This window comes from Anopheles gambiae, chromosome 3 (assembly GCF_943734735.2).
Source record: "Anopheles gambiae chromosome 3, idAnoGambNW_F1_1, whole genome shotgun sequence".
Taxonomy (NCBI): domain Eukaryota; kingdom Metazoa; phylum Arthropoda; class Insecta; order Diptera; family Culicidae; genus Anopheles; species Anopheles gambiae.
The window spans coordinates 46,904,006-46,928,847 of NC_064602.1; the positions used below are offsets into that span (position 1 = coordinate 46,904,006).

Sequence of the window (24,842 nt, forward strand, 5' to 3'; positions counted from 1 at the left end):
CATGGCTAGCGGTCAGATCTGGTCGTTAGATCTGAATTGTTTTGGACGTGACTCAGAGTGGGTAGCAGGATGGGGAGAAATCATAGACCCTGAAAAACGATTGTATTTTCCGTCTAGACTGGTTTTATGGTGTTGAGCCAAGCTTAATTGAAGTTTCATTCTTTACCAGAGGGCTAGAGGCAGCAGTGCAGACGTAATCGCAACTCTAGTTTTGCGGTTTTTGGTGACTAATTAGAGCCGTGGTGAAGCGGGAAATAATGTGAGTGCCGTTTGTTAGTGATGGTTGAGCTGGATTTTACACGAATATTTTAATTGGATGTGCAAGAAACTAAGGCACAAGCGTTGGCATGGTGCAATCAATTTGAAAATGAGGTATTTCAAAGGATCATAAAACATATTTCAGTTAGGTTGGTTTTAAAAATATTTCAAATTGACATTTTACGTTGGAATGTGCAGAAAAGGGTTATGATTATTGTATTACTTAACCCGTTTTGTAACCCATTGTTATTACTGTTTCGATTATGAGTATTTAAACAATTCAAAAGATGTAGAATAAATGACACGTTTCCTATAAGAATTTTATAGGGACAGCGCTGGCTATGGGTTAAAATGCATGATCTTTGAGAGTAATGGAAGCGTTCGATCGATCACAGCTGGTTTGTCGAAATACGAAGAGAATCACCTTTTTATCGTGCCTTATGGGATTGATTTGATGTATAATAACATACCATGCCCGTTGCCTTTTTACATCCTTTTGAATTCAATTCAAACCGATGAGGGGTCCGTAAATCAAATCATGTGCTCTTTAATGTGCCATTGTAATTCTACTCCTTTTGATTCTTCGGTATAATTCCACATTGTTATTTTGTGTTTTGATTTGGTGTTGACATTTTTAGTCACTGCATTGCTATAATTATTTCCTCCCTTAAATGTGTCTATAATTTTTGTGGTTTACTTCCTTTTTTGTAATCCCTTGGAGGATGTTTGGTGGTATATAAAAACATGTATTCGTAATGCAGCATGTACGTCAACATCTGTTAATGCATACATCAATGAGAGCACAATGCATGCTGTCGTGCAAATCATTCATCCTGTCAACAAACCATCCTGTGGATCTTATTGCTTATGATTCATCCTCCAAGATGTGCACCTGGAAAGCATCTTTCTGGCCGCACGTTCCTGTTGTGGCAACACACTAACCTTTTTCTGTTCGTTTTTTCATTATTATTTCTACTGCAGATACACCGAGAATGGCTCGAAAGAAGGGCCGCAAAGCGATCGAATGTCAGCGCACCGAATTCACCTCCCGACTCGTTGGTAGCAACGACTCAGCGGACAACCTACATGCGAAAGTTAATCAAATTCAAGAACGAAAACGAACCGCTGTCAGAGAATGACATTTTGTTCGTTCCCCATTTTGGTAACGGAGCGGAAGTTGACGGTGGCAGTAATGGGCACGAAGGTGTCAATAATGGTTCCGGCACCGATACCGCCCCGCCCACCAGCGGCAAGCAACAGGATCGGCTGCATCATCAACATCATCAGCATGACCAGCAGCGTTGGAATTTTCATCCTCACCGCGTGCACGCAGCGTCCCACAACGAAAAAGAAATTTTAACAGACGACGCCGAACGCTACCGGTACGATGTCGTTTCTACGCAAGATGTCAACCGACAGGAAATCGAAGCCAGTGGAAGAATGGACAGTTTATCGGCGGCACAACTGCCTCACCCGCATAGACGCGATCCGAAACCTCTGGTGTACATTATGGCTCCATCCGTTAGCTCACCAGAGGAACCACAGGACGTTCGAGTGCCTGTTACTGGGCTGAGGGCTGGAGAGTTTCCTGCTACAACAGTCGCCAGCATAGTGGAGGAGCAAGCTCAGAAAATTAATGTCGCGGTTGGATCGAGCAACCGGACTCTGGCGCAGAGCCTGAGTGTGGGCGATGGCCACAATACTACCGCTGAAAATCCCCTAAATAATGATTTGTCGAGCGGTTTGGTTGTTGCAGCCACAAACGTAGCAACCACTGACCGTAAATCAGATCGAATTCCATTGACAAGGGACGCTGCTGAAGGAGCACTTTTGAGCGGAACTGCCGAACCAAACGGTGTGGTCCGTTCGAGTGAGGCATCTTCCGGTGGAGTGGAAAATGGCGTTATGATAACAACAACAACAGTAACGACAGAAGAAAATCTAACCGGAAATGCTGATCACGAGCAGAATCTCACGTTACAGCTCGAATCGGGACCTCCCTCGGCAAATGTTAGTGTGCGAAATCTGTTCGGCCCATGGAGCAACTGGACGGCTTGTTCTAGATCCTGTGGAGGAGGCGTAAAGACTCAGTTTCGCAGCTGCTGGAAACGAGAGTAAGTACTGTTTTACTCTCTGTCCATCATGGTACCGTATATCGTTGGCCATTTTTTAGATAGATTCCCTTTTCCGCTTTGCAAATAAGAAAGTGTTTTCTAAAGCATGCAAATCTTTAATATAGTGTGCCCGTATTAGTTACTGATGAAACATGAATTTTAGTTTATGTGTACTGTCGTTTTACTATGTCGAAAATTGGTTCGATAGCGGGAAACGGATCAAGTACGATATTTTGCCAGTTTCAAAGGAAAATGTTTCAGTTTTGAGCAATACGTTTAGAATTATTTAAATACAATAAAAAGAACCGCCAAGACCAAGTGTAAATGACGAACATAAAAAAAATATATAAATAAAAGATCGTTTACATTCTTCTACGATCTACTAATTTTTTTTTTCTTCTTTGGCACAACAACCACTGTCGGTTAAGGCCTGCCTATTCCACTAGTGTGCATAGTAAGTCCTGCCTATGGGGGCACGGTCCATTCAGGGCTTGAACCCATGACGGGTATTTTAAATTCGTCCTCGAATTTTGATCTGAAGTTTAGACGACTGCTACGATTTAGACTGCTCGTGTCTAGACTTTAAACACAAAAAAACAACTTTCAAGGATTAATCGAGACAAATTTTTCGACTCAAATTTTCTTATCTCAGATATTTTTTTGACTAATATTCTCTAGACAAAAATATGATAAATCATCTCTTTTCTTGCGAAAGAAATCAAACTTGTCTTATATATTTATCATCTCTCTCTATTTATATGCATATTTTTTCACATTCCTTTAATTAAAAGCTACGATAAACTCATCCGAACCAATTCTGTATTGTTGCATCTTAAATTGCCATGAGTCGCTAAACCGTCAGACCCACGGTAGTTTCTCAGTGGTATCGATTCGATATCGGAGTTTTAATTAAATTTAATACAACGAAAAGTTTGCTTGCGTTCTGTGCTGCATACTCTCGATTGAGACCATTGCTCGGCATGAATCCGAGTCCGTTCAGATGCGCATTATAAAACCACTTTAACTCGACCGCTAAACTGCGTGACTGCGGAATTCCCTCGCTTCGGAACTGCGCCGAAAATGAGCACTGAAACGATCCATCGTAATCATGGATTAGGTAATAAAAACGGAAAGTTTATCTCATTTATTGCTGCCAGTTTGAGGGACTGAGCAATGCGAATTTAATTAAAGTGCGAATGAGAAGTACTGGAACAAAGGCGAGATTATGGAACGCGAGTGGAACTGAGTGTGGCACGTCTCAGCATCTGACAACATTTGGTGCGGATGATTTCATTCGATGGTAAATTGTTTCAAATTCTTTGAATAGTACGGCGCTGTCTAGAAGCATAGAGCAGTACATTCGAGAAATGGTGTAAAGGGATTATTTCAAAAATATATACATCTCTACAAAACTTTTAAGTTTTAAGGAATCTGCCTCAAGGAATCTGATTGTTCGAGACTCGTTGCGCAGCTTATCAAAATAACTAACTCAAACGAAAGATTTCTCAATCATTGCCCATCCATTAAAGACAATAAAACTAAAGTATAACAATCCAAAACGTAAAAGCAAACACAAGTGTGAAAACTTTCTGCATCAAATTCGCCCGGATAGGCCTTTCCACTCCCACTTCGTACCCTAACTCGATACAATTTTCATCATAATCTTCATCATCATCCTCACCTACCGCAACGCACCCCTTGACCAGCGGTAGTGAATGTCCTAGCTCGCACAGTTGAACGTTGAGCGCAACAAGTTTTTGGCAACTGATTAAATTAAATCGCAAAATATAAATAATCCTTCGTCTGCGCGACGCCGCTACAAATAGGATATGAATGCCGCAAACTTGTGCCCGCTGCGGGAGAAGAACAATTCAGGGGAGTCGAGAAGAGAGCGTACGAAGAAAGCGCGAAGCATAGAGACGCGCAGGGAATTTTCATTCCCGTAGTGAAATCAACCCGCCAGGCACGTTACTGACTCATTGTTTTTCTTTCGCCGGCAGATAAACCACCCTAGGCAAGGGGCTTGTCAGCATAGTGCCATCGTCTGAATTTTACTAAAGAGGATTAGCTTTCATCTGGGGCTCTTCTACGTCTAGCGCAATTTATTATAAATATTGCCATGCATTGCTGGGTCAACCACCCGATCGTATCGTCGTGACCTCGATCATGAACATCTTTGCACCGTGAACTTCATTCAATTTTCTTTAGTGCAACAGTTTTGAATGTCAAAATGGGCCGAACCCAAAGTCGTTATCGGTAGTCAGTGAAATAGTAAATCATTTACCGTGAGTGCATATTTCCGATGGGACCTCTCGTCCGTAAACCTAGAACAATTCGATTGAATAACAATGCAAATCGAGCCAAACATCGCCACCGGACAAGATGTTTGGTAAAGTGAAGAAAAAGGAAATGATTCGCAAGACATTCATCATTTCATGCGTTATGCCTTTTTTATATCAGCTTTTTTTGCCTATAATGTAGCAGCATTCATTGGAACATTTTAAACTTTTCAATGGTTTGATAAATCATTCTTTTCTATTGTTTTCCATCTCTCAAATCACTCTTTATCATTATAAGCGATCGTATCAATCATGCGCACAAAACTATGTTGTAATAGAGGGATATAAATACACCAATCAAAATTGAAAATGGTTTCGATTGAATTGATTGAATTGAATGAGTTGTTCAGGATACAACATAACTTCAGGTTTTGTTGCACGGGGTGATGTTCCATTCTCCTATCCACGTGCTAAGTGTATCTAGTTTGCAAAGAGCACTTCTGCTCCGTACAGGCATAAGTTCAGCGGAACACAATGTTAGCTGTGCACTTTCAACAAGGACTGCAATTTGTTTGTAGCGCTTTTGCGCGTTGGAGACACCAACGATGTGGTGTCGTTGTGCCGTAGTGGTCGGTAAATTGGTTATTGTCGGTAATAGAATTCAAATCATACTCTGATTATGCACCAACTTTCCACTCCCACAAAAGGCAATGGTGTAGAGAGTCTTATGCTGCTCTATGTGCAAGTTTTGCTAATAGGAGACCCTTATTATTTCCCGCTCGGTTTAGTAGGTTGTAGAAAGGAGCACATATAGAGGACGAAAGGCACGAAAATATCCCCTCGTCTTTCCATTCGCAGTATTTGGTTTAGTGGGCATGTGAATTTGAGGAGATTATTCAATGAGTAGGAATGGAAGGCTAGATGAAGTGTTTATCTTTACACGAGAGAATGAAATTAGCTCGAAACATAGAGCTTCCTACACCTACTATGGACAATTTCCTATACCAATCTATTATTATTATTGTTATCATTGGTTTGCAATTAGAAAGCCCCTCGTAATATTAATAACGCTTCAACAAGCAGTTGGTGTTAATGAACTGCAGCTTATGATGATGATTAATGGACTTATACAGGACATGGAAAGTGGAATTATAATCACATGGTGATGGTAGCTTGTCTTAAACGAATGCAATACAGTCTTTCCTCAAGTTATGCCTTTTTTTATTTTGACAGCACTTTTTCTGTGGATTTGAAAATGACGACACATTAACACTTTTTTTTACTTGTATGGACTTACCGTATGGAATGTGAAATCCAAAAAAACCTTTAAACGAATGTTCTCCCGTGCGCATGAATCCCAAAAATAATGAATACCAAAATACTTCGTTTTCTTTGTACCAGTTAAAATATAACAAGTAAAGATTCGTGCCTTCCAGCCTATGGCGGATGGCAAAAACTACACGAAAAAGTTTCGCCGAACTCTGCTCGATTTTACGTTGCCATGGGAAATGGTGATTTTGACAGGGTTGGGCTTGAAATTGGGCTTGTTTTGTCGAAACGCGGCTATTCATTTCCATGTGTTCTACACGAAACTTAAAAATATGGTTTATGAAAAGTTGACAACTCTAACAACAATAAATAATTTTATTCGATTTCATTAATTTCATTCATTACTTGTATAAACATTTCATTTTCATATTCATTACTGTATAAACAAAACATTTTTTTTTATGCAAAATTGGTAAAATCTAAGACAAAAAATCGAAAATGTACACAACGAGAGTTTTTAATTTATCAACGAAGTAAAACATTCACAAATAAAAATCATCAGTACTACTTTTTCTCGTATGCGGTGCAAAACTCACGTAACTTGGCATGTATTTTCAGGTGTAAACAATGATTTTAGAATTTCTAAAGTTTATTATTTTTTCTCAAAAAACAAGTATACGGTTTTTGTAGTGTTTATGTGATTTAACACTACAATTGTCAAAAATCTGCTCAAATATCTTGTAAAAGTATCATAATTTCTACAAGAGTCAAAAATGGATGACTTACAGACAAAAATAGGTGCGTTACGCCAGGACTCCACACAGCATAACACGGAGCGCAACATAACAACTGACAGCTGCTAAACGCTTTATAAAACGCTTTATTGCCGGTACCATGTTTTGAATATCCTTAGTAGGCCGCTAATTTTTCGTTGAAAAGCTACCAACCTACTGCGATGACCGATAGTTAATGAAACGCTTAACCTCCTTTCCCAAGCGTTTGGCAGCTGTCAGTTGTTATGTTGCGCTCCGTGTTATGCTCTGTGGAGTCCTGGCGTTAGAGTCAAAAATAAACGCGCACTGTTAAAAATTGATACCTTAGAGCCATAATTAGGTGACAATGACTGTAATAAGCGTCTCCTTGAATATACGGTATGCGTTATATGCCTTGATAGCCATTCTAGGAGACGGCAATAACTACTTAACGGCATCTCCGTCGTGGGTTCAAGCCTCATCTGGATCGTCCCTTCGGAGTATGGACTGACTATCCGGCTGTCTCGAAAGCTTATATGAGCCGACATGACTGCGTAGGTCATTACTAGAGCTGTGCTAAATCCAGAACCGTACGATTCATTTAGTTCACGTAAAATGAATGAACTGGTTTACAATAAAAGAACTATATGGTTCTTGCGATACACCAAAATGAAAAAAAGAAATCATAAAAATGAATGCAAACATTCATGATTATTTTGAAATAATCAAACAGAAAACCCTTCCAACACTTACAAAATTTCGAAACAAATCAAGAAATAGCCGATGTTAAACTGTTGGTGTGAATCGCTTTGCCGGGTGATAGATAGATTGATCTTCTTCTTCTTCTTTGGCACAACAACCGTTGTCGGTCAAGGCCTGCCTGTACCCACTAGTGAAAGTGAGCTTGGCTTTTCAGTGACCGCGCGGCTACATGAGGTGAAATATACAGCGAAATGAACTATTTGACAGGCGAAATATCTGACGGATAAAGCATCACAGCAACCAGCTGATGTGCAGTGTAAACAAATAACGTGCAAAAAATCGTAACTAAATCCATTGAATGACTTCAATATCCAGTACTTCGTCAATTTTTAGCCAACAGTTCACAATTTCTTCCAATTAGGGAATGTTCTGCTTAAGAAGATATTCGGGGCGACTATGGGCTTCGAACGACGAGATCCGTTCGCCGCGGTTGTCAGAAGGCGCTCACTTGGCGCTCAGTTTTAAAATAACGTACCATTGAGAGACTGTAAGAAGCGCGCGAAAGAATGAGTTCTACCTGCCGGGGTCGAACGTTCCCGTTTGTATGGGGAGAAATCCGCGAGGTTTTGCGCTGCGGATTTGGAACGAATGTTGTTTTCAATGTAACGTTTTGCTTTAAATTTTGCTTTAAATGATTGAAGTGAATTGAACTTAGAGGTATGTAACATTTAAAAATGTTTTGTGATCAATTTCCAATGAAATAAATTTTCATCAGTTTTGAAAATGTATATAAAAAACATAAAATTTATCGGAATATAACTATACATACAAATATCTATAATAATATAGTTCTTTAAATACAATATCTATATATATATATATATATATATATATATATATATATATATATATATATATATATATATATATATATATATATATATATATATATATATATATATATATATATATATATATATATATATATATATATATATCTATATATCTATATAAAAAAATAGATTATATATATATATATATATATATATATATATATATATATATATATATATATATATATATATATATATATATATAGAGAGAGAGAGAGAGAGAGAGAGAGATATTTTTTTTTCAAGAAAGTGAATAAAGCTGCCTTATAATTGATAACAAACCATCCAATAATGATGTATCGAATGAAATCCAATACCAACGGCAAAAAAATTCAAAATTCAAAACATAACTATCCTTAAATCGTAGATATAAACGTCTTTAAATGCTTGACAGTTGTATCTCATGATTCTCATTCTCTCATGAGCGTCGAACGGATTTCGTCGTTCGAAGCCGGTACTCGCCCCGATTATTTTTAAGTGAATTTCGAAAGCGGATGTTGTGTCTCCCCCTACCCTTTTGCTGTACCAGTCAGATATTTCGCCTGTCAAATAGTTCATTTCGCTGTATATTTCACCTCATGTAGCCGCGCGGTGACTTATTGTTAAACATAGCAGGATTGTCAGTCCTACGAATGGGGGCACGGTCTATTCGGGGCTTGAACTTATGACGGGTATTTGTTGTTAAGTCGTACGAGTTCACGGCTGTACCACCAGACTGGCTTAGATTGATTGATAGATAGATAGAAATGATAGATTGTCAATATTGGTTTGCTTTTCATGCGATCAGACCAATGAATTAATCTGTAGTTCTATCTATAGTTTCTAATACTGTACCGATTCACAGAATTTACAGGTATTCCTATTTGCAAAAGAACGAAATAACCGAAATCACGTTCACACGCTTCACTCACGTTTACTTAAAACAACCGAAATGCCCGTCTATAAACGTTACACAAATTAGAAGAAGAAATATATTGATAGAAATCTAAGATATATAAAACTAGGTACAAACCCCAATTTAGTTGCATCTATTGCAGCTGCAATTTTCCAATTAACACATTGGCAATTGCTATTGGATTGGAAGCTTGTCAAAAAAGAGTGTCGTATTGTCCATTACTCGTCTCATAGTGTGAACTTGCCGTAAAAAAGAGTCAAGAAAGTGCCCCAAAATTATGACAACCCCTGAAACTCCCTGTATACATATAGGGTAAACGTACCTATAGTGGTGCTAGTACCAATAGTGGTGGTATTGCACTAAAATGCGTCTCATACGATAAATTAACAGTAGTTAAGTTTTTTATGATAGTGTGAAATGTTCTCTAGCCTTTTACAAAGGATTTAAAAATGAAATTGGGCCATTCCGTTTCTTAGTGACCGAAAAATCCATTATTTTGTGAAAGGTATCAACATTTTTCCAAAATCCTTAGGATTTCATAACGATACTCATATTCTTGTTAACGTTCTAAATGACCACATAACAATGCAATTATTAGTTTTTTAACATAATTGTTATCAAATTATAATGTTTTATTCAAATTCATTGGCTTTTGACCATATTTACGTATTTTTAGGTGTTATTTACGATAGTGCCATTATAGGTACACCAAACAGGCATGTTCCTATAGTGGTCCTAGTTCTAAAATCAATTAAAACAGCTAATTTTAGATTTTTTTCGACGACATTTTTGACATGTCGTACTGTTTTCATTAAAATAAGCAACAAAAATTAGTTTTCTGTAAGTAATTTATGAAACAAAGGCCAAAATTCGCTTATCTGGCTGAGTGAAAAATCGACTTCAAATCAAGCAAACTCTTCTGAGTATGGATTGACGACAGGTGTTATTCAGTACTTCAGTCAATATTTTCATCAACCAAATTCACACATTTTTTACGATCAAATTACGAAAGATATCATTATTATGGCAATAATCCATGCTATTCATACGAAAACAGCTTCTAAACTAAGTTTCATTGATATTATACACCGTTTTTGATGCATCTTTGTTTGCCACCACTATAGGAACACAATACGACGACTATAGGAACCATACCATCATTATAAGTACAAGGAAGCAATCACAAAAATATGTATTTTTTCGTAAATTCGATGTTTTATGGTAAAAATGGTTGTGATTGCGAAGATAAAACACATTCCAACTGTTATGTGTTGACATATTCAGAAATTGTCGTTTCTGACACTTTAAATCCTTTAAAATACATCTGTACCACCACAAATTGCACCACTATTGGTACATTTACCCTACCTGCAACAGAGGCTGTTATAATGAATAAACTAATAAGCCACCCCGTTCAAAAAGGATCGGCAAGCAATGATTCGGTAGAAACAAAAAGGATAAAATGATTTCTGTTTGTTCGCTATCTCGCTTCTATTACATCCCTCACAATTGTGTATTCTATGAAATTAAAACTTTACCCTCACACTTAAGGTAGGAAGCTACCAGCAGGAATTGCTATTGTCCATCCAGTGTGCTTGCGGAATTCTTGTAATTAAGCCCCAGCTCAATTGCATGCTCTCTGGTTCTTTTTTGCTGGATAGGGGGTTTTATTTCTTTTTCATTGCATAAATTTGCCACAACTTTGTGTCACAACTTTTACATTTACGCCCATTTCAACGGGGCTGGGGTGACAGTGACGTAGTGTAGTGTGCCATTTAGCAAAGTTCTCGTGTCGCACATCCGAGAAGCGACAGTCCTTGTGCAACAGAAAACATTTAATTCTATCCGAGCGAATAAGTGCGGAACCCGTAAATGGATTCCGCTTCCGCACTGAATTCGTCAGGCTTCCGGTTCTGCTAACACAATGAGAAGCACCGGGGCAGAGTGTTGCGTCGAGATGATGGTGATGGAGGGCCGCGGGAAAGGTACTCACTCCCCAGGTACCGTCACCGGCATCCTGACACAAGTCGAGGCTGCTGGACCGGACCACACACCGTATTTAAGAAAGTTGAGTTCTTTCCCAGTTTTCAGAGCTTCGCAATTCACGCGCATAAAGACGTGCTATTCAAAGCGCGTAGAAGCATAATGCCGTCGCTCGTATTTTCTTTATCACGCGTTCTTTATCTGTTCTTTGGGTTTTATGCTTACACTAGCCACGCACTGTACAGGGACGAAAGAAGTTTCCCAGCATTTCGAACGGAAAAGTTATGAGTGAAATAAACCTAAGCCAACTTCTACGACTACTTCACGCACCCAAAAAGACATTACAAGAGTGTATGTACTTGTGTCGTGCTTGTTACAGCGCTCGTTTCTCTAGACTTCGGTCACTAGAACCGAAAATTTGTTCCGTTGACGGCGAACTTAAATAGACACTTTCCTTCGCCACCCTGCCTATTACAATAGCTCCCTTGAAGAGGTTCCATTCCCCATACCGGGAAGTATCAGTGCAGCGTGTTAGCTCAACGATGATGGTTACCGGCACCGATGGGGAGACGATGGAGTAGATAGAAGCTTTGATTCATCACCGTCACAAGTAGATAAAATACGTTTGTAATTCGCTTCGAAAAACAGGCACTTGATCTCCTTTCCGACTCGCGACGACGGCGGCCGGGGTCTGGCTGGTTCGCGAGGTCTTTCATCCGCACGAAGCGACGATGGGCTGCACTTGTGCAACCCGTTCGCCCGTGCTCCGGGCAAGTGACGATGGAAATATAACGATGAGAAAACTGTAATCCACTTTTATCTAATTATGCCACTCCGTTGCCTTTTCTCGCTTGCTACTGGAGCGCGCGCCGCTTGTATCTTTTCGTACGGTTTTATCGCTTCGGCAATATTTCGGTGCAGCAGCGCTAGTCGATGTTCTTTGCTGCAAGGAAGAGCCCCGTACACGAAACAAATCTGCTGGGGTCTTTTCTCGGTGGTTCCCTCTTTGCAATGTTTTGAAGGAAAATGGAATCTGCAAGAGCTGTTTTCCTTTTCTACTACAGCTTCAACGGTCGACAATTTATTGGATTCATTAAAAATGTCATCTCTCTGGTGCAGTCAACGATTGCACCAGAGCCGAAACGGAATCTTACTTGACAATTGCACCAAACTATCAAAGGCGATTGAGTTTTACCGTCCACTCCCGGCACTGGCTTGATACTTGTTTTTATTTCGCCTTTTCCATTTCGGTATTCATAGCTGGTTTCAAATGTTTGAACTGAGATGTCTTTTCAAGAACACACACACACATTTTGGATCCAAACATTGAACCTATAAAAAAACGAAAGCAAGCGAGACAGAGAGATCAAGTAAAATTGGTTCAGTGTTTAATCGGATTATCAAAATCTCAGCACGAAAGCAGATCCTCTTCACTCTTACTCTTCTGGTAAGTATGGCGGAATGCAATCGGTTAGGATACGGTTCGGAGCGGGCAACAGATGAATGTATACGACCAGATTGCATTCGCTTTTTCTTCGAGCGAGTTTTCTTTCGGCATTCATCCTAAGCCGGAGCAGTTTACCGTAAAGGTGTATATCTTGTGATGATGTGCAGGGGAAGCACTCGTTCTAGCTGTGAAAGGTCAGCTTTAAGTGAAGTTACGCTGGAAGTAGCTTGTCTCCTGCGGTTGATTCGTCCAAAGAATGTGTATACCTGTACACTTTTCGTTCAATAATCTGATCCGATAAGCACTGGATGCAATCTCGTACAAGATTAACACGATCAAGCATAAAGTAGTCAACTGCCAAAGTTTTAATGCAAACTTCGTATTATGATGTGGTTTGATCGAAATGATCTGCTATCAGTTTTAAAACATAGATTTTTTACTGATTAAGCAATTAGCATTGTAGATCGTACTTTTGAGCAAGCGAGATGTACAGTATATGAGAACTTATTCAGCATTTTCAGAAAATTAATGATTTGTCTTAAATCTATTAAAAATGATTTGCTTCTTTTAGATAATTTTTAGGTAATATACTCTTTGAAGTCGAGCCGGTCTTGTAGTAGAGTCGTCAACTCGTACGACTTAACAACATGCCCGTCATGGGTTCAATCCCCAAATAGACCGTGCCGCCATACGTAGGATTGACTATCCTGCTATGGGGGGAAATCAATTAGTTACTGAAAGCCAAGCCCACAAGTGGTACAGGCATGCCTTGACCGACAACGGTCGTTGAGCCAAAAGAAAAAAAAATAATACTCTTTGAAATATTTGAAGATATGAAATGAATTATTTATGATAGTAAGTAAAAACGGACTATTTGTTGGTATCTAAATTGGGCATTTTCTTGTTAATTTAAATAGATTATTCTGAGTGTCTCCATATTTTTCATAATATGTTTACAATAACCAAAATTTGTTAAACTAGCGCACCTCTGAGAACAGTTTCGCCAAAGTCTTTATCCATTCATGATAGAGTCTTCGGAATACCGCATAAAAATTCTCACCATATTCCCAGCACTGACTACCTTGACAAGCCGGTGCCAGGGGCAATCTTGTCAAGCACAATTGTAACTGACGCGCAGCAGTTGTCCGTCGTAACGTACCGACCGCCAGCACCAGCCCGGTTTGGTGTGTAATCGTGAGGCGTTGATTATGCAGTTCACTGGCATTACGGACAAAGGTGCGAAAATCCGTGCGATATGCCCAAAAAACGTACCTCCCACCGGCAGCATTCATAATGGGTCCTAAAACTCTACCTCAACCACCCATTGCCTTCTAAAAGATTGAATTGGAAGAAATGTGCTGGTACGTATCCCTCATTCATCGTTGATGCTGATTGCCCAGGAGAAGCGCATTGTGGCGTTGCTATCTTTGCATCAGTGAACTAAAGCCACTATGAGCGTTCGCGAGTTTTCGGACGGTTTCCCGGTATCGAGTAGAAGATACACCACATTTATCTCGTAACATTCAGCAATTCACGGTACAGGGTACCGGGGAAGTTTGGTCCTCAAATTTGGAACTGGAAGAAGATCCACCAGTGGGTACCAGTGGCTGATTAACATAACACAATCCACGGAGGTCATGCCTTCAGCTGTGTGAGCTATCCCTTTCCAGCTTCCTTCTGTGTTCGGACGGATTTGTTGGTGCTGTCAGTTTTCATTCGACTTCTTTCATCCTCACAGCGGCGTAGCGCGATGGAAGACGACATCTGAATTAACGAGCAACGGACTGTTACGGATAGGGCCGATCCATCGCAACGGTGCGAGATGGTGGCTGCATGTAAAAGATTAAATAATTCAATTTAGTCACATCGCTGCCACTGCCAGGCAAGCAAGTGTGAGGTGATTTTCCGCCTTTTGCTGCGCGTTTTGTGATAGGGTAGTGTTCATTTGGAGCGCACTTTTCCTCACCAATTTACAGCATCGCGAAGGCAAGCACGAACCAATCCGACAAGACATTGATTGATGCGCTGGCCAGCACAGCAGCAGCATTAGAATGTTACTGGTCATTTACATGGTTGATTCGTCCAATTCGTCCTGCCATTACACTCGCACACCATTCGGAGAACTTTGCTCTACTGCGGAACTGATGGGTTCAATTAAACTCCCAAATGTTGGATAATCATTGAGCATGTTTCGTGGAAAAGCAATCACCAGCCATCAATTGAAGGGTATCGTAGCAATATAAATGCATTGAATATATTACTCTCATGTTTGTTGACTGATCAACTGGTATTGGTGCATCATGTATTGATTGAACGCGTGTTCACGTTGAGTCACTAGGGGAAATAATCGACTACTAGGGAAAGCAGACGCGGAAAACAATTCCAACTACTGAAACAAGATTACAAAACAAAGCCATTTACAATTATAATGCAACACCGGTACAATGCGATTACCATAACTCCGTGACTGCATTTATTTGCAGCAGGAATGTACGTTTTGTGCTTGTATTTTCATTCTACCTGCTTCTCGAGTTGAACCTAAAACTGTTACATTAGTTTACATTGTTTTGATTACATGTTATGAAGTATTGATACTGAACATTTTAAGACACAATACCACTTAAAATATTGAAATACCTTACCTTACAATAATAGTGAATTATTTTTTTCTGTCATTTTTTTATTCCTCTTTCTTAGATACATCAATGGCAAAAAAAGCTCAAAGCCAGCCGTTGAAAGCTTTGAGTGTATTGGGATAATTAAGAGGTATCATTTATGCAATGAACAGGTATGCTACTTGCAGCTTCGTACAAACATTGAACAAGACACATACATTAATCAATTATTCTAGGACTGTCCCACAACCGATGGAGATTTCCGTGAGCAACAGTGTGCGAGCTTCAACAGTCAAACGTTTCAGGACAAGCGCTACATTTGGGAAGCTTTCGTCAAAGGTATTTATAATCTGCACGACAAATAGCGTTCGATGTTATTAACACAATACTTACTCTTTCCAGAGGATGCCGAGTGTGAGTTAAACTGCAAACCAATCGGCATGCGTTACTTTGCTACGCTCAATAAAACGGTCATCGATGGAACGCCTTGCTCGAAACCCACCGAATACTTTCGCCGTAATAACAGTGGCCGTGGCATATGTGTCGAAGGGCTGTGCAAGGTATGTGTTGCACGTTTGATACTTTAATTTTTCGCTTTACATTGTTTTTTATCATACAACCTGAAGACAAACCGTGAATGCAAAAATGTTTCAAAAGTGAATGCAAGTATGTGTGGTCTCCATACCATTGTGAGTCATTTTCGTTGGCGAATGGTTTGTCCTTATCAGATGTTTGGTTTTTTTTGTTGCAAATTTGTGGTACGATGTAAAAAATCAGTTTTCCCACAACAAAGTGCCATTGCGCTGCACGCTTGAAATGACAAGGATCTGTTTACTTTGTTGTGGTGTACATTAAGAGGAGCTGTTATCGGATGGGAAAGGTCGTAAAACCGATTTAAGTTATGGTTTGGTCGCATTCTTCAAATTTACGAGCGTGACACCTTTTATGGTTGTGCAGTTCATTTGTAATCCGTTTGCCCTGTCTTAATCGACAATGCGACGCTTTGGGTTCGTATTCGTTGGATTAGAGCAGTGAAAAAAGAGAGTGTTAGAAACAAAAGCAATGATGATGGAGGTGGTGCAATATTGTTGTGAAAAGGGCTTAGTTAAACATATAATTACATTCACATTCTGTTTAATGCTTTTCTGAGGCTAGTGTTTAAATATCGTGCCATAGTTGATATTCTTGATGTTTGATTACTGAATTTACTCTATCAATTGATGTTATGTAAACATACGCTTCACTTAGTTTCCTCCTCGTGTGAGGGTTTACAAAATGTTTTAACGGGTGCGTATCTAAGGTTGATGGCTTGTTTTCAATGATTCTGATTCTTAGTTTTTAGCTATGTGAACGTAGGACAATGTCTCGTGCTTCGGAAGCAGTGCTTTGAATTTTTGTTGCTCGAAAGTTTAATGTGTTACATGCGGTGGTTTCTGCAAGGTTGGAAGTAGGAATAGCAACTGTCCCCATGGAGTTACTACATACTATCTACGACACGTGATTAATTTAATTAATCTCTCCTAACAGCTGAACTTAGTTAACTTGGTTAACTAAGTTTTAATTATTTTTATTGTTAACGCCTTAAAATGTTGATCATTTTCATCACTATCACTGATCACTAGGAACCGCCAATCTTGGCATGATTGTTCTTGCAGTAAACAACCTGCTCAGTCGTGCCCTCCAGCCAATTTGTCAATAGTTGTCTCAATCAAAATAGAGCTTAGAATAATTTACCTATTACTGGTCAAAAGATTGAATCGAACACATTGGCGAGGACACGATTGCGCGAAAAAAAGCTGATTGCTTACCGACTTGCTATAGCGGTTTGCTCGGAAACTTGTGATACTTTATTTTACTAGAATAAATTAAATTTGGTTTCTGTAAGCATAATTCAGAACGTACCGCTTTGGGTGTGTTTAACAACCAAACGTATGAAGCGCTTTAACTTTCCCTAATTAATTTGAATAAACTGACTGTTTACTAACCGATGATGGAAAACGCATCAATCCTTTTTACTTTAGCCGGTATCGCGAAATAAATGGTTGAAAATTAACAGTCGTTAAAAATTGCTCGAATTTGGCATCGCGAACGCACTGAGTTCATTTACTAATTTTAACGACTGGTCCTATGCCGTCGTTAAACAAACGATCGTAAAGAGCGTATGCGATACAAATGAACAGTCGTTTAATTACAATGCTCGATTTTTTCCTTGTGATTGCCTATGTGCGATATCGAGCAGTGGTTAACTATTTTGACGATCGTTCATTTTAACAGGAATGGACAACAAATGAACTCGGTTAAACCAAAATGAACTTTAAACGACTGTTAAAAAGAGTTCATTTATTCGCGATACCGGCTGGTGTTATAAAACAGCGGTCGGCAAAGTTCCGTATGAGGCAAAATTCAATCTGGTTCGCGAAAAGATTTGCCCGATTTTGATAGAAAGAAAAAACCTATACGAATAGCGTAATAATACCTGTACAAAGATGTTTAGTACTTTTAGTATGACCATTCCATACAGTCGAACTCTTGCAAATTTAGTTATCGTAACATGGATTGACGAAATCATTAATATCGCGACCGGCCCCAACGAACATCGGTCATCTCCATTTAAAAGAGCTTGTTTAAAAAAGAATCAGCTATCAATTTGTCTCACATGGCATTACTTGTTCGTAAATCATTATAATAGTTACCGAATGTACGTTAGCCTCGATTTATCAACCGTAAAGGCTTTTTTTCTTTACGTCGAATGACGTTATTGTTTACTATTATTCCGTACACCGTAAACGGGTGAAGAATTGTCTTAAGTTTAAGTAAAAGTCTAGATACAAACACGTTTCACATTTACAAACGATTAAAGTGATGCAGTATACGAGAGACATTTTAAAATGCGTTATTCGCAGAGATTTTTTGAACCTGGGCATGAACATAGTATAGTCAAACTGATCGGAATTAGTATGACGGCTTTGCTCACCGTTCAGCTTATCAGCCTATCTGACGCTCAGTGATTCTCTTCAGATCGAATGAAACATGAAAGAGAGAACGAGAACGACATGTGCTACACCGCTCATCGCAATGAAACAAAAGAGTGACAACAATCGCACTTGCCATTCGCTACGCGCTCACTCGAAAAACTGTGACGTCAGACCGGCGGTTATATCTACGAACACAGAGTGTTGATGTGAGCTTCTGGACAGTAAAACGTATATCAGTGACTAAACACGGATTATCAATCATTCCTAACAATAATCCTGCTATGAAACAAAATTGAGTCCTATTGAACGATCATAGTCTAACATCAACACGGTTAGAAGAATTATATGAGCTAATATTCCTTTTGGAAACTTTGGATATTGTAAAACAATAAACACGGTGTGTGAAATGATAACAATTATTTATAATTATCCTAAGTGTTTGATATTAAGTAAGCGAAATATGTTGCAGAAGTTTGCAGCGCACTGTAGCGCACACATAATGGGTACATGCAAGCATACATACGAGTTTATGGCCAAATTTTTGTCCCGTTTCTAGTAGAATGTTCTCGAAGTTATCAGTCCATTTAATTTGATTGCCACCAAACAGATAAAAAACAAACAAACATATTGAATTTCACCGAATTGTTGTTGCAGACATTATGGGAAAGAATAAATAATGTGGAATTTGGCCAGCAACAATGTTGCATAAACTGTCAACTCCATGCATCTTGCAGCCAATATATGCGACCAAAACCGCAACTACTCACACCAGTAATTCAATTCATAGAATAAAAAAGAGAAAATATTTATTGATTTATTTATCTATTTATTTATTTATTTATTTATTTATTTATTTATTTATTTATTTATTTATTTATTTATTTATTTATTTATTTATTTATTTATTTATTTATTTATTTATTTATTTATTTATTTATTTATTTATTTATTTATTTATTTATTTATTTATTTATTTATTTATTTATTTATTTATTTATTTATTTATTTATTTATTTATTTATTTATTTATTTATTTATTTATTTATTTATTTATTTATTTATTTATTTATTTATTTATTTATTTATTTATTTATTTATTTATTTATTTAGTTATTTATTTTTTTTTATTTTTTTTATTTTATTTTATTTAAATCACTGAAATTCAAAGTGTTACTTGAAACAAAAAGCACATAAATAGCAATGTCTTGTCCTTATACATTGACACATAAAAAAGTCAGATATTTAGATTTTTGTCAAGTAAAATTTTGTAAAAAAAAGTTTATAAAAACATTTGTAAAATAATTTCCTTATGCAACAACATTCCCTCCTTGATTAAATTTGTGACCATACATTTGTCAGGCACTGTGGCGTTGCCCTGAATTAGGTGTTCAGGTATAATCTGAACTCGGTTTTCAGTACCCAAGTGTGTAAAACATCCCACAGAACCCGGCAACACGTTTTCAGTCTGTGCAGAGCTGTTTTCAGTGCAGTTCTTGTGTTTGTAGAATTGAATTGTATGTATGTTTGTAGAATTGAATTGTAATTGTATTGTATGAAATAAATGAAATGAAATGAAATGAAATGAAATGAAATGAAATGAATCGCATAATCGCATTGCAATGGAGAACAAACAGGATATGACTACGATTTTTTTATCTTTTGATTGAAGAAAAGGAAAAATTATTTGATTCATTCGACACTGTCCAGACGGACTGTGATGGTGAGTAATATGTGAAAGCATGTTATTTTGTGTTTGATATAAATTTCGTCATTGCAGGCGTACTATGGACACTTCATAGAGAAATTATTGAAGTGCAGTTTGCCCTCCGTGCATTGAGAAATAGTGGCAAAAGGGTATCATATGTTTCAAACAACAGCGTCCGCACGATGAAAGACTATCGTGCCAAGCTGGAGGGATTAGCGAACCACGGGGTGACTGATGACGACATCACTTACCCGGCAAAAACTATCGTTTGGTACTTGCGCGAGATAAAGTTTGATGCGCTTTGCTACAATATTGGTAGCGCCAATTTCAAGGACTGTCTACGCCAAGCCGGCTTCCAAATACTGGATGGTGTAAGTCACGTAGCTTTCTTTCTGCAAACAGTGGGCATGCTAACCTTTTCGTTCGTTCGTTTGTTTTTTTTTTTGCATGAATGACGCCTGTTTTTATGTATCGCGGAGGTGGCCGAATGAACCGATAACCGAATCGGCAAAGGATGTCATTGCTGTTATTAACGATGGACAACCAGTTAAAGCGGTAATAATGGACTTCGATTACAATGTGAACAATATTAAGCTGCTGCGTGCGCAGATGTATTTGCAAAAAGGTGCCCTGTTCATCGCTGGGGTTACGGATGAATTGTTATCAGTAGGATCTGAGATGCGTTATTTTGGCCCAGGCTGTTATGTTGAGATACTTCAGCGTGTGACAGGCCGGAACCCTATTGTACTGGCCAAGCCAGGGCTTCCATTGAACGATGCACTCAAAAAGATGTTTTCAATTGAAACCCCGCGCCAGGTACTGTTTGTAGGAGACCGGCCCGAAATAAACATAAAGTTTGGACATATTTCAAACTATCAAACGCTTCTGGTTGGTACAGGGCGCTACAAAGAAGAAGATTTGAAGAGGCTTGCTGAGAAACCGGACGAGCTTCCCGATTACTACATCGATTCATTTGCCGATTTGGAGAAAATTGTAACGGAAGTCGTTGCGTACAAGACAGCTAAGCAAGCAAACATTGAACCTTAGATTGATGATCAAGGAAACGATTCATTTTTTTATATTCACTTTTTCTTATTACATGTATCCTATTATTCTTCGTATATCATACACAACACCTCGACGATTTTGCACGATTAAGACTTATGCATGAATAAAGCAGTAAAAGCAAAACAATGAAGATGCATCCCAGTTAATATTTATGACATTTTACTTATTTACATAATATTTGGCTCAAAACAACCGTTGTCGGTCTGTCTGCCTATGCCTGTACCACTTATGGGGTTGGCTCTCAGTGACTTTTTTTATAACCCCCCATAGCAAGATAATCAGTCCTACGTATCTGTGGTCTATTTGGGGCTTGAACCCATGACGGGCATGTTGTTAAGTCGTACGAGTTGACGACTGTACCATGAGGCCGGTCTCGAATCCAAAACCAGCGACCTCTATATTACACTAGCTTAAGCTAAGCGTCAAGCTTTTTCATTGGTAGCGCACAATGTTGCGCAAAGGAACATGCGCAATCATTATCCAATTTAATGCGCGGAGTAGAGTTGACATAAACTATTTTTTTTTCTTTGTGATGCAGTTAAAGTGTGTTACATAACATTTTAGAGTGATTGTTTATTTAATAGTTTTTCAAAATATTTTTAGTATAGATCGATTTTATCGATTTTCAGTACAGCAATTTACATAATGGCATATATAGCTTTGCAATATACAACAATTAAGTTCTCTCAGCAAACAATATGACGTTTATTAACGAACTAGATTAATAAAATAAAATGCATATAACTATGTTTACTCTGAACCAGTAGCGATTCATTCGCACAAATTGGACAAGCTGAAAAATATCTAACGCACGATTTTCTATCGCCTTTCACAACGCTAGAAGGTGTCTTGTTTGGGCATTTCACTAAAAGTATAAGTAATTCTAATGTTGTTGCTTGGTCAACAGCATTATTCTATTTATTTGCTACTCACGTCTTTTCCAACCCAGAGTACACGAGTTCACGCTCCTTATCCGATCTTATCGCGTGCCGTGATTGATGATGCTCATCATTATGAGTAATTTGTTGCAAATGAGAATCATCCTCGAGCCCATAGCGTGGCCCTTCTGCCATTATCAGTTGCGTGCGATCGACATCCGATGCCGGAAACGGTGTATGCGTGCGTATATGTTATGAGGAAAGGATGCTCCCATCGAAAACCAGCTCAATTCGATGATCCATTTTACTCCCTCGCTCATAATATATCCCCGGGCATGAGTTTAAGTACTTCATGAGCATATGCTTCATAATATCCCACCGATAAGTTTACCGTGAAGAATCGGGCAATGTCTGTTGAACTGCAAAAATTGATACCATATTTGGTGCTGCTAATATGCGTGTAAGGTTTATGTAATTGAGATTGTTATGACGAAATCGAGCATTGGCTCGTATTTTTCTTGAAGAAAGCAATTCGAACGGAAGAAATAACACTTTCGTTCGCTAGCTTCACGCTTCTATGTCTATTCTGTGAAACTGGAAACTGGTACCTAAGCACAATATGTCTATTCCAAAAAAAAGGCGAATGCTAAGCCGTAAACTATGCGTAGGTGTATTCAATTTGCATAAATACCGCTTAAGAGGTTTGCTTGATCCAAGCGGCTCAGATTTCGAAATACGCTTCGAACGAACGAAAATTTCCTTCTTTGTGCTGTTTTACGAGATTTCGATCATAAAACTCATCGCAACGGTATTTGATTGAAAACGCTCGTATTTTTATGAATGGCGCCTCCAAACCTGTCCCATCAATTCTTCTGATCGTCCCGAACTACGAACCACGCCGTAAAGTCGAAGATTATTCCCGATCGATAATTTGCCTTCGTCCAGCCGACTAGCCCATGCGACACATGCTGAACCTGTGTCTGCTGTTGATAGCTTTATTTGCGCAGGAAACCCAGAATAGAAGAGCTGGCAAAGTAGGGGCTACCAGCAGCGATCGGATTGGTTCGTTGACGATTGAATTATTTACTCGTCCGACCTCGGCCCAATGTTGCCGATGAATCAATCTCGAGTCGGCGGTGGAGTGTGACTAATTTATCAATTCAAGGGGAAGGATACTGCTTGCGCGTGATTTACGCACCGCGCATGCTGGCGTTGGGGCTGTAATTGTCAGTTCGGCGTGAGGGAGGGAGCAATCGAAAGAATTTAGCGCTGAAACTAGCAGCGAATGTTTATGCTAACATCAATCGATGTATTTGCGCTGCGAATGATATTCTCACTCTGTCTGTAGCCTAATTATGGCCTAATCAATCTGTTGGTGTATATTTTTTCGTTTATAAAACCCATTTTAAATTATGTTGTACGTAGAAAGAAACGGCCAGGAGTTATTGCTTAGTTTTTCTAAAATATATTTAAAAAAATTGTCAAAACAAATCCATTACGGGCTGAAATTTATTAGATTTAAAAGTGTTGAATAACTTGCACAATTTTGACAAACTCAAGCCAAAAGTCCCAAAAACCCACGGTACTCAACGAAACAGGAGACTATTTTAAGAGAAGAATATTGTTATGCAAATCCCACTACTTCACACTTCACTGTGACATTGTTTATCGGACTGTATTAGGGTCTCATTTCAATATTTGATTTTGCACGGCTTAGCTATGAGTTATGTTGTTCATTCCATATTCATGACCGGTAATATCATTCACGTTTATCTTTCCTATTGACAATGCGTCGAGTTAAAATTCATAAATAGCAGCACGTTGAAACAGTCCAAAGTATGACGTTTAATTATTTATAAATTAATTGAGACTTAATTGGTAAAATTGATGTGTCTGATTTAAAAAAACAAAAACAACCTCGATGCTATGGTTTGCTATTCGCCATACTGTGTCAAGTGGAATAAGCATTACTGTAAAATAAATGCGTAAAATCTCTTGATCCGAGAAATAAATCTGATTGAAATAACAGCTGAAAAAAAGCACACAAACATTTATTGGTACGCACCCACACACACACACGCGCGCGCACAACAGAACACGGAATTAATCGGCGCTTAGGCGTAGGAATTTCTAGCAAACCCGTCCAATCCAGCAAAACGTCCAATCGCGGGCTTTAGCTTCACTCACGTCGCAGTCTATGCTGCCGTTGTATCAATTTTTCTATCCAAATTCGTGATGGAAGAACGGCCATCAACTAATGGGACGGTGGAAGGGGGGGGGGCGGCGGCAGATTGGGGGAGGGTTGAAATGATTAGCGAATGATTTAAAACAGAAAACACGTCTAAACGCCGGCAAGCAGCACCACGCATAACACGTTTCGTATCACGGGTGCTTGACTTTTACTTTAGTTTTTAGCACTCGGGCCCACTTTGCATGGGGAATTTTTCTTTCAATTTGCTTCCAACGCATGTGCCTGTGTGCAATCGTACCAGCCCCACATACCCCTACACAACCTACCAAAACGGACGGAGATGCTCGTCTTATACTGTATCACGGGAAAGATTTTTACCTTATTGACTAATGAATAGGTTTCGTTGGATTTTTTTGGAACGTACCTATTATTTAGAAGATAACTATAAAGAAGAGCTATTTTTGATTTGGAGATATTGATTATTGTGTAACATTTCACATAAATGTCTTAAATAAGGGCGAAAAGGTGCTCACGTATTAAGTAAGTTACGCTTTTTTGCTTTTAATTTTGGCTACATTACTATTTACTATTCACTACTGTTTAACTTTGGGCCGGTCTGGTGATACAGTCGTGAACTCGAACGACTTAATAACATGTACGTCATGGGTACAAGCCCTGCATAGACCGCGTCCCCATACGTAGGACTAACTATCCTGCTATGGTAACAATAAGTCACTGAAAGCTAAAGCTCACTTCACTAGAGTGAGTACAAGGCAGGCCTTGACCGACAACGGTTGTTGTGCCAAAGAAGAAGAACA

The 24,842-nt window shown here is 38.7% G+C and overlaps 2 protein-coding genes across 3 annotated transcripts in view; both read left to right on the forward strand.

The window, feature by feature from the left end:
* The window catches only part of LOC1279430 (thrombospondin type-1 domain-containing protein 4), a 92,765-nt gene that overhangs the window by 26,868 nt on the left and 41,055 nt on the right, over nucleotides 1-24,842 (forward strand). For both annotated transcript variants that reach the window (XM_061655368.1, XM_061655367.1), the window contains 4 exons: nucleotides 1,240-2,372; nucleotides 15,290-15,380; nucleotides 15,444-15,546; nucleotides 15,610-15,767. In XM_061655368.1, the coding sequence (XP_061511352.1) occupies nucleotides 1,240-2,372; nucleotides 15,290-15,380; nucleotides 15,444-15,546; nucleotides 15,610-15,767 (1,485 nt within the window). The remainder of the gene's footprint in view (nucleotides 1-1,239; nucleotides 2,373-15,289; nucleotides 15,381-15,443; nucleotides 15,547-15,609; nucleotides 15,768-24,842) is intronic.
* LOC1279429 (uncharacterized) lies at nucleotides 20,208-21,023 on the forward strand. Its single transcript, XM_061655369.1, has one exon. It carries the CDS (start codon nucleotides 20,335-20,337, stop codon nucleotides 20,932-20,934), a length of 600 nt encoding a protein of 199 aa, XP_061511353.1. The 5' UTR covers nucleotides 20,208-20,334; the 3' UTR covers nucleotides 20,935-21,023.

Bases quoted from the DNA above. Each gene is read 5' to 3' on its own strand.
- LOC1279429 (XM_061655369.1), top strand. From the start codon at position 20,335: ATGAATGACGCCTGTTTTTATGTATCGCGGAGGTGGCCGAATGAACCG.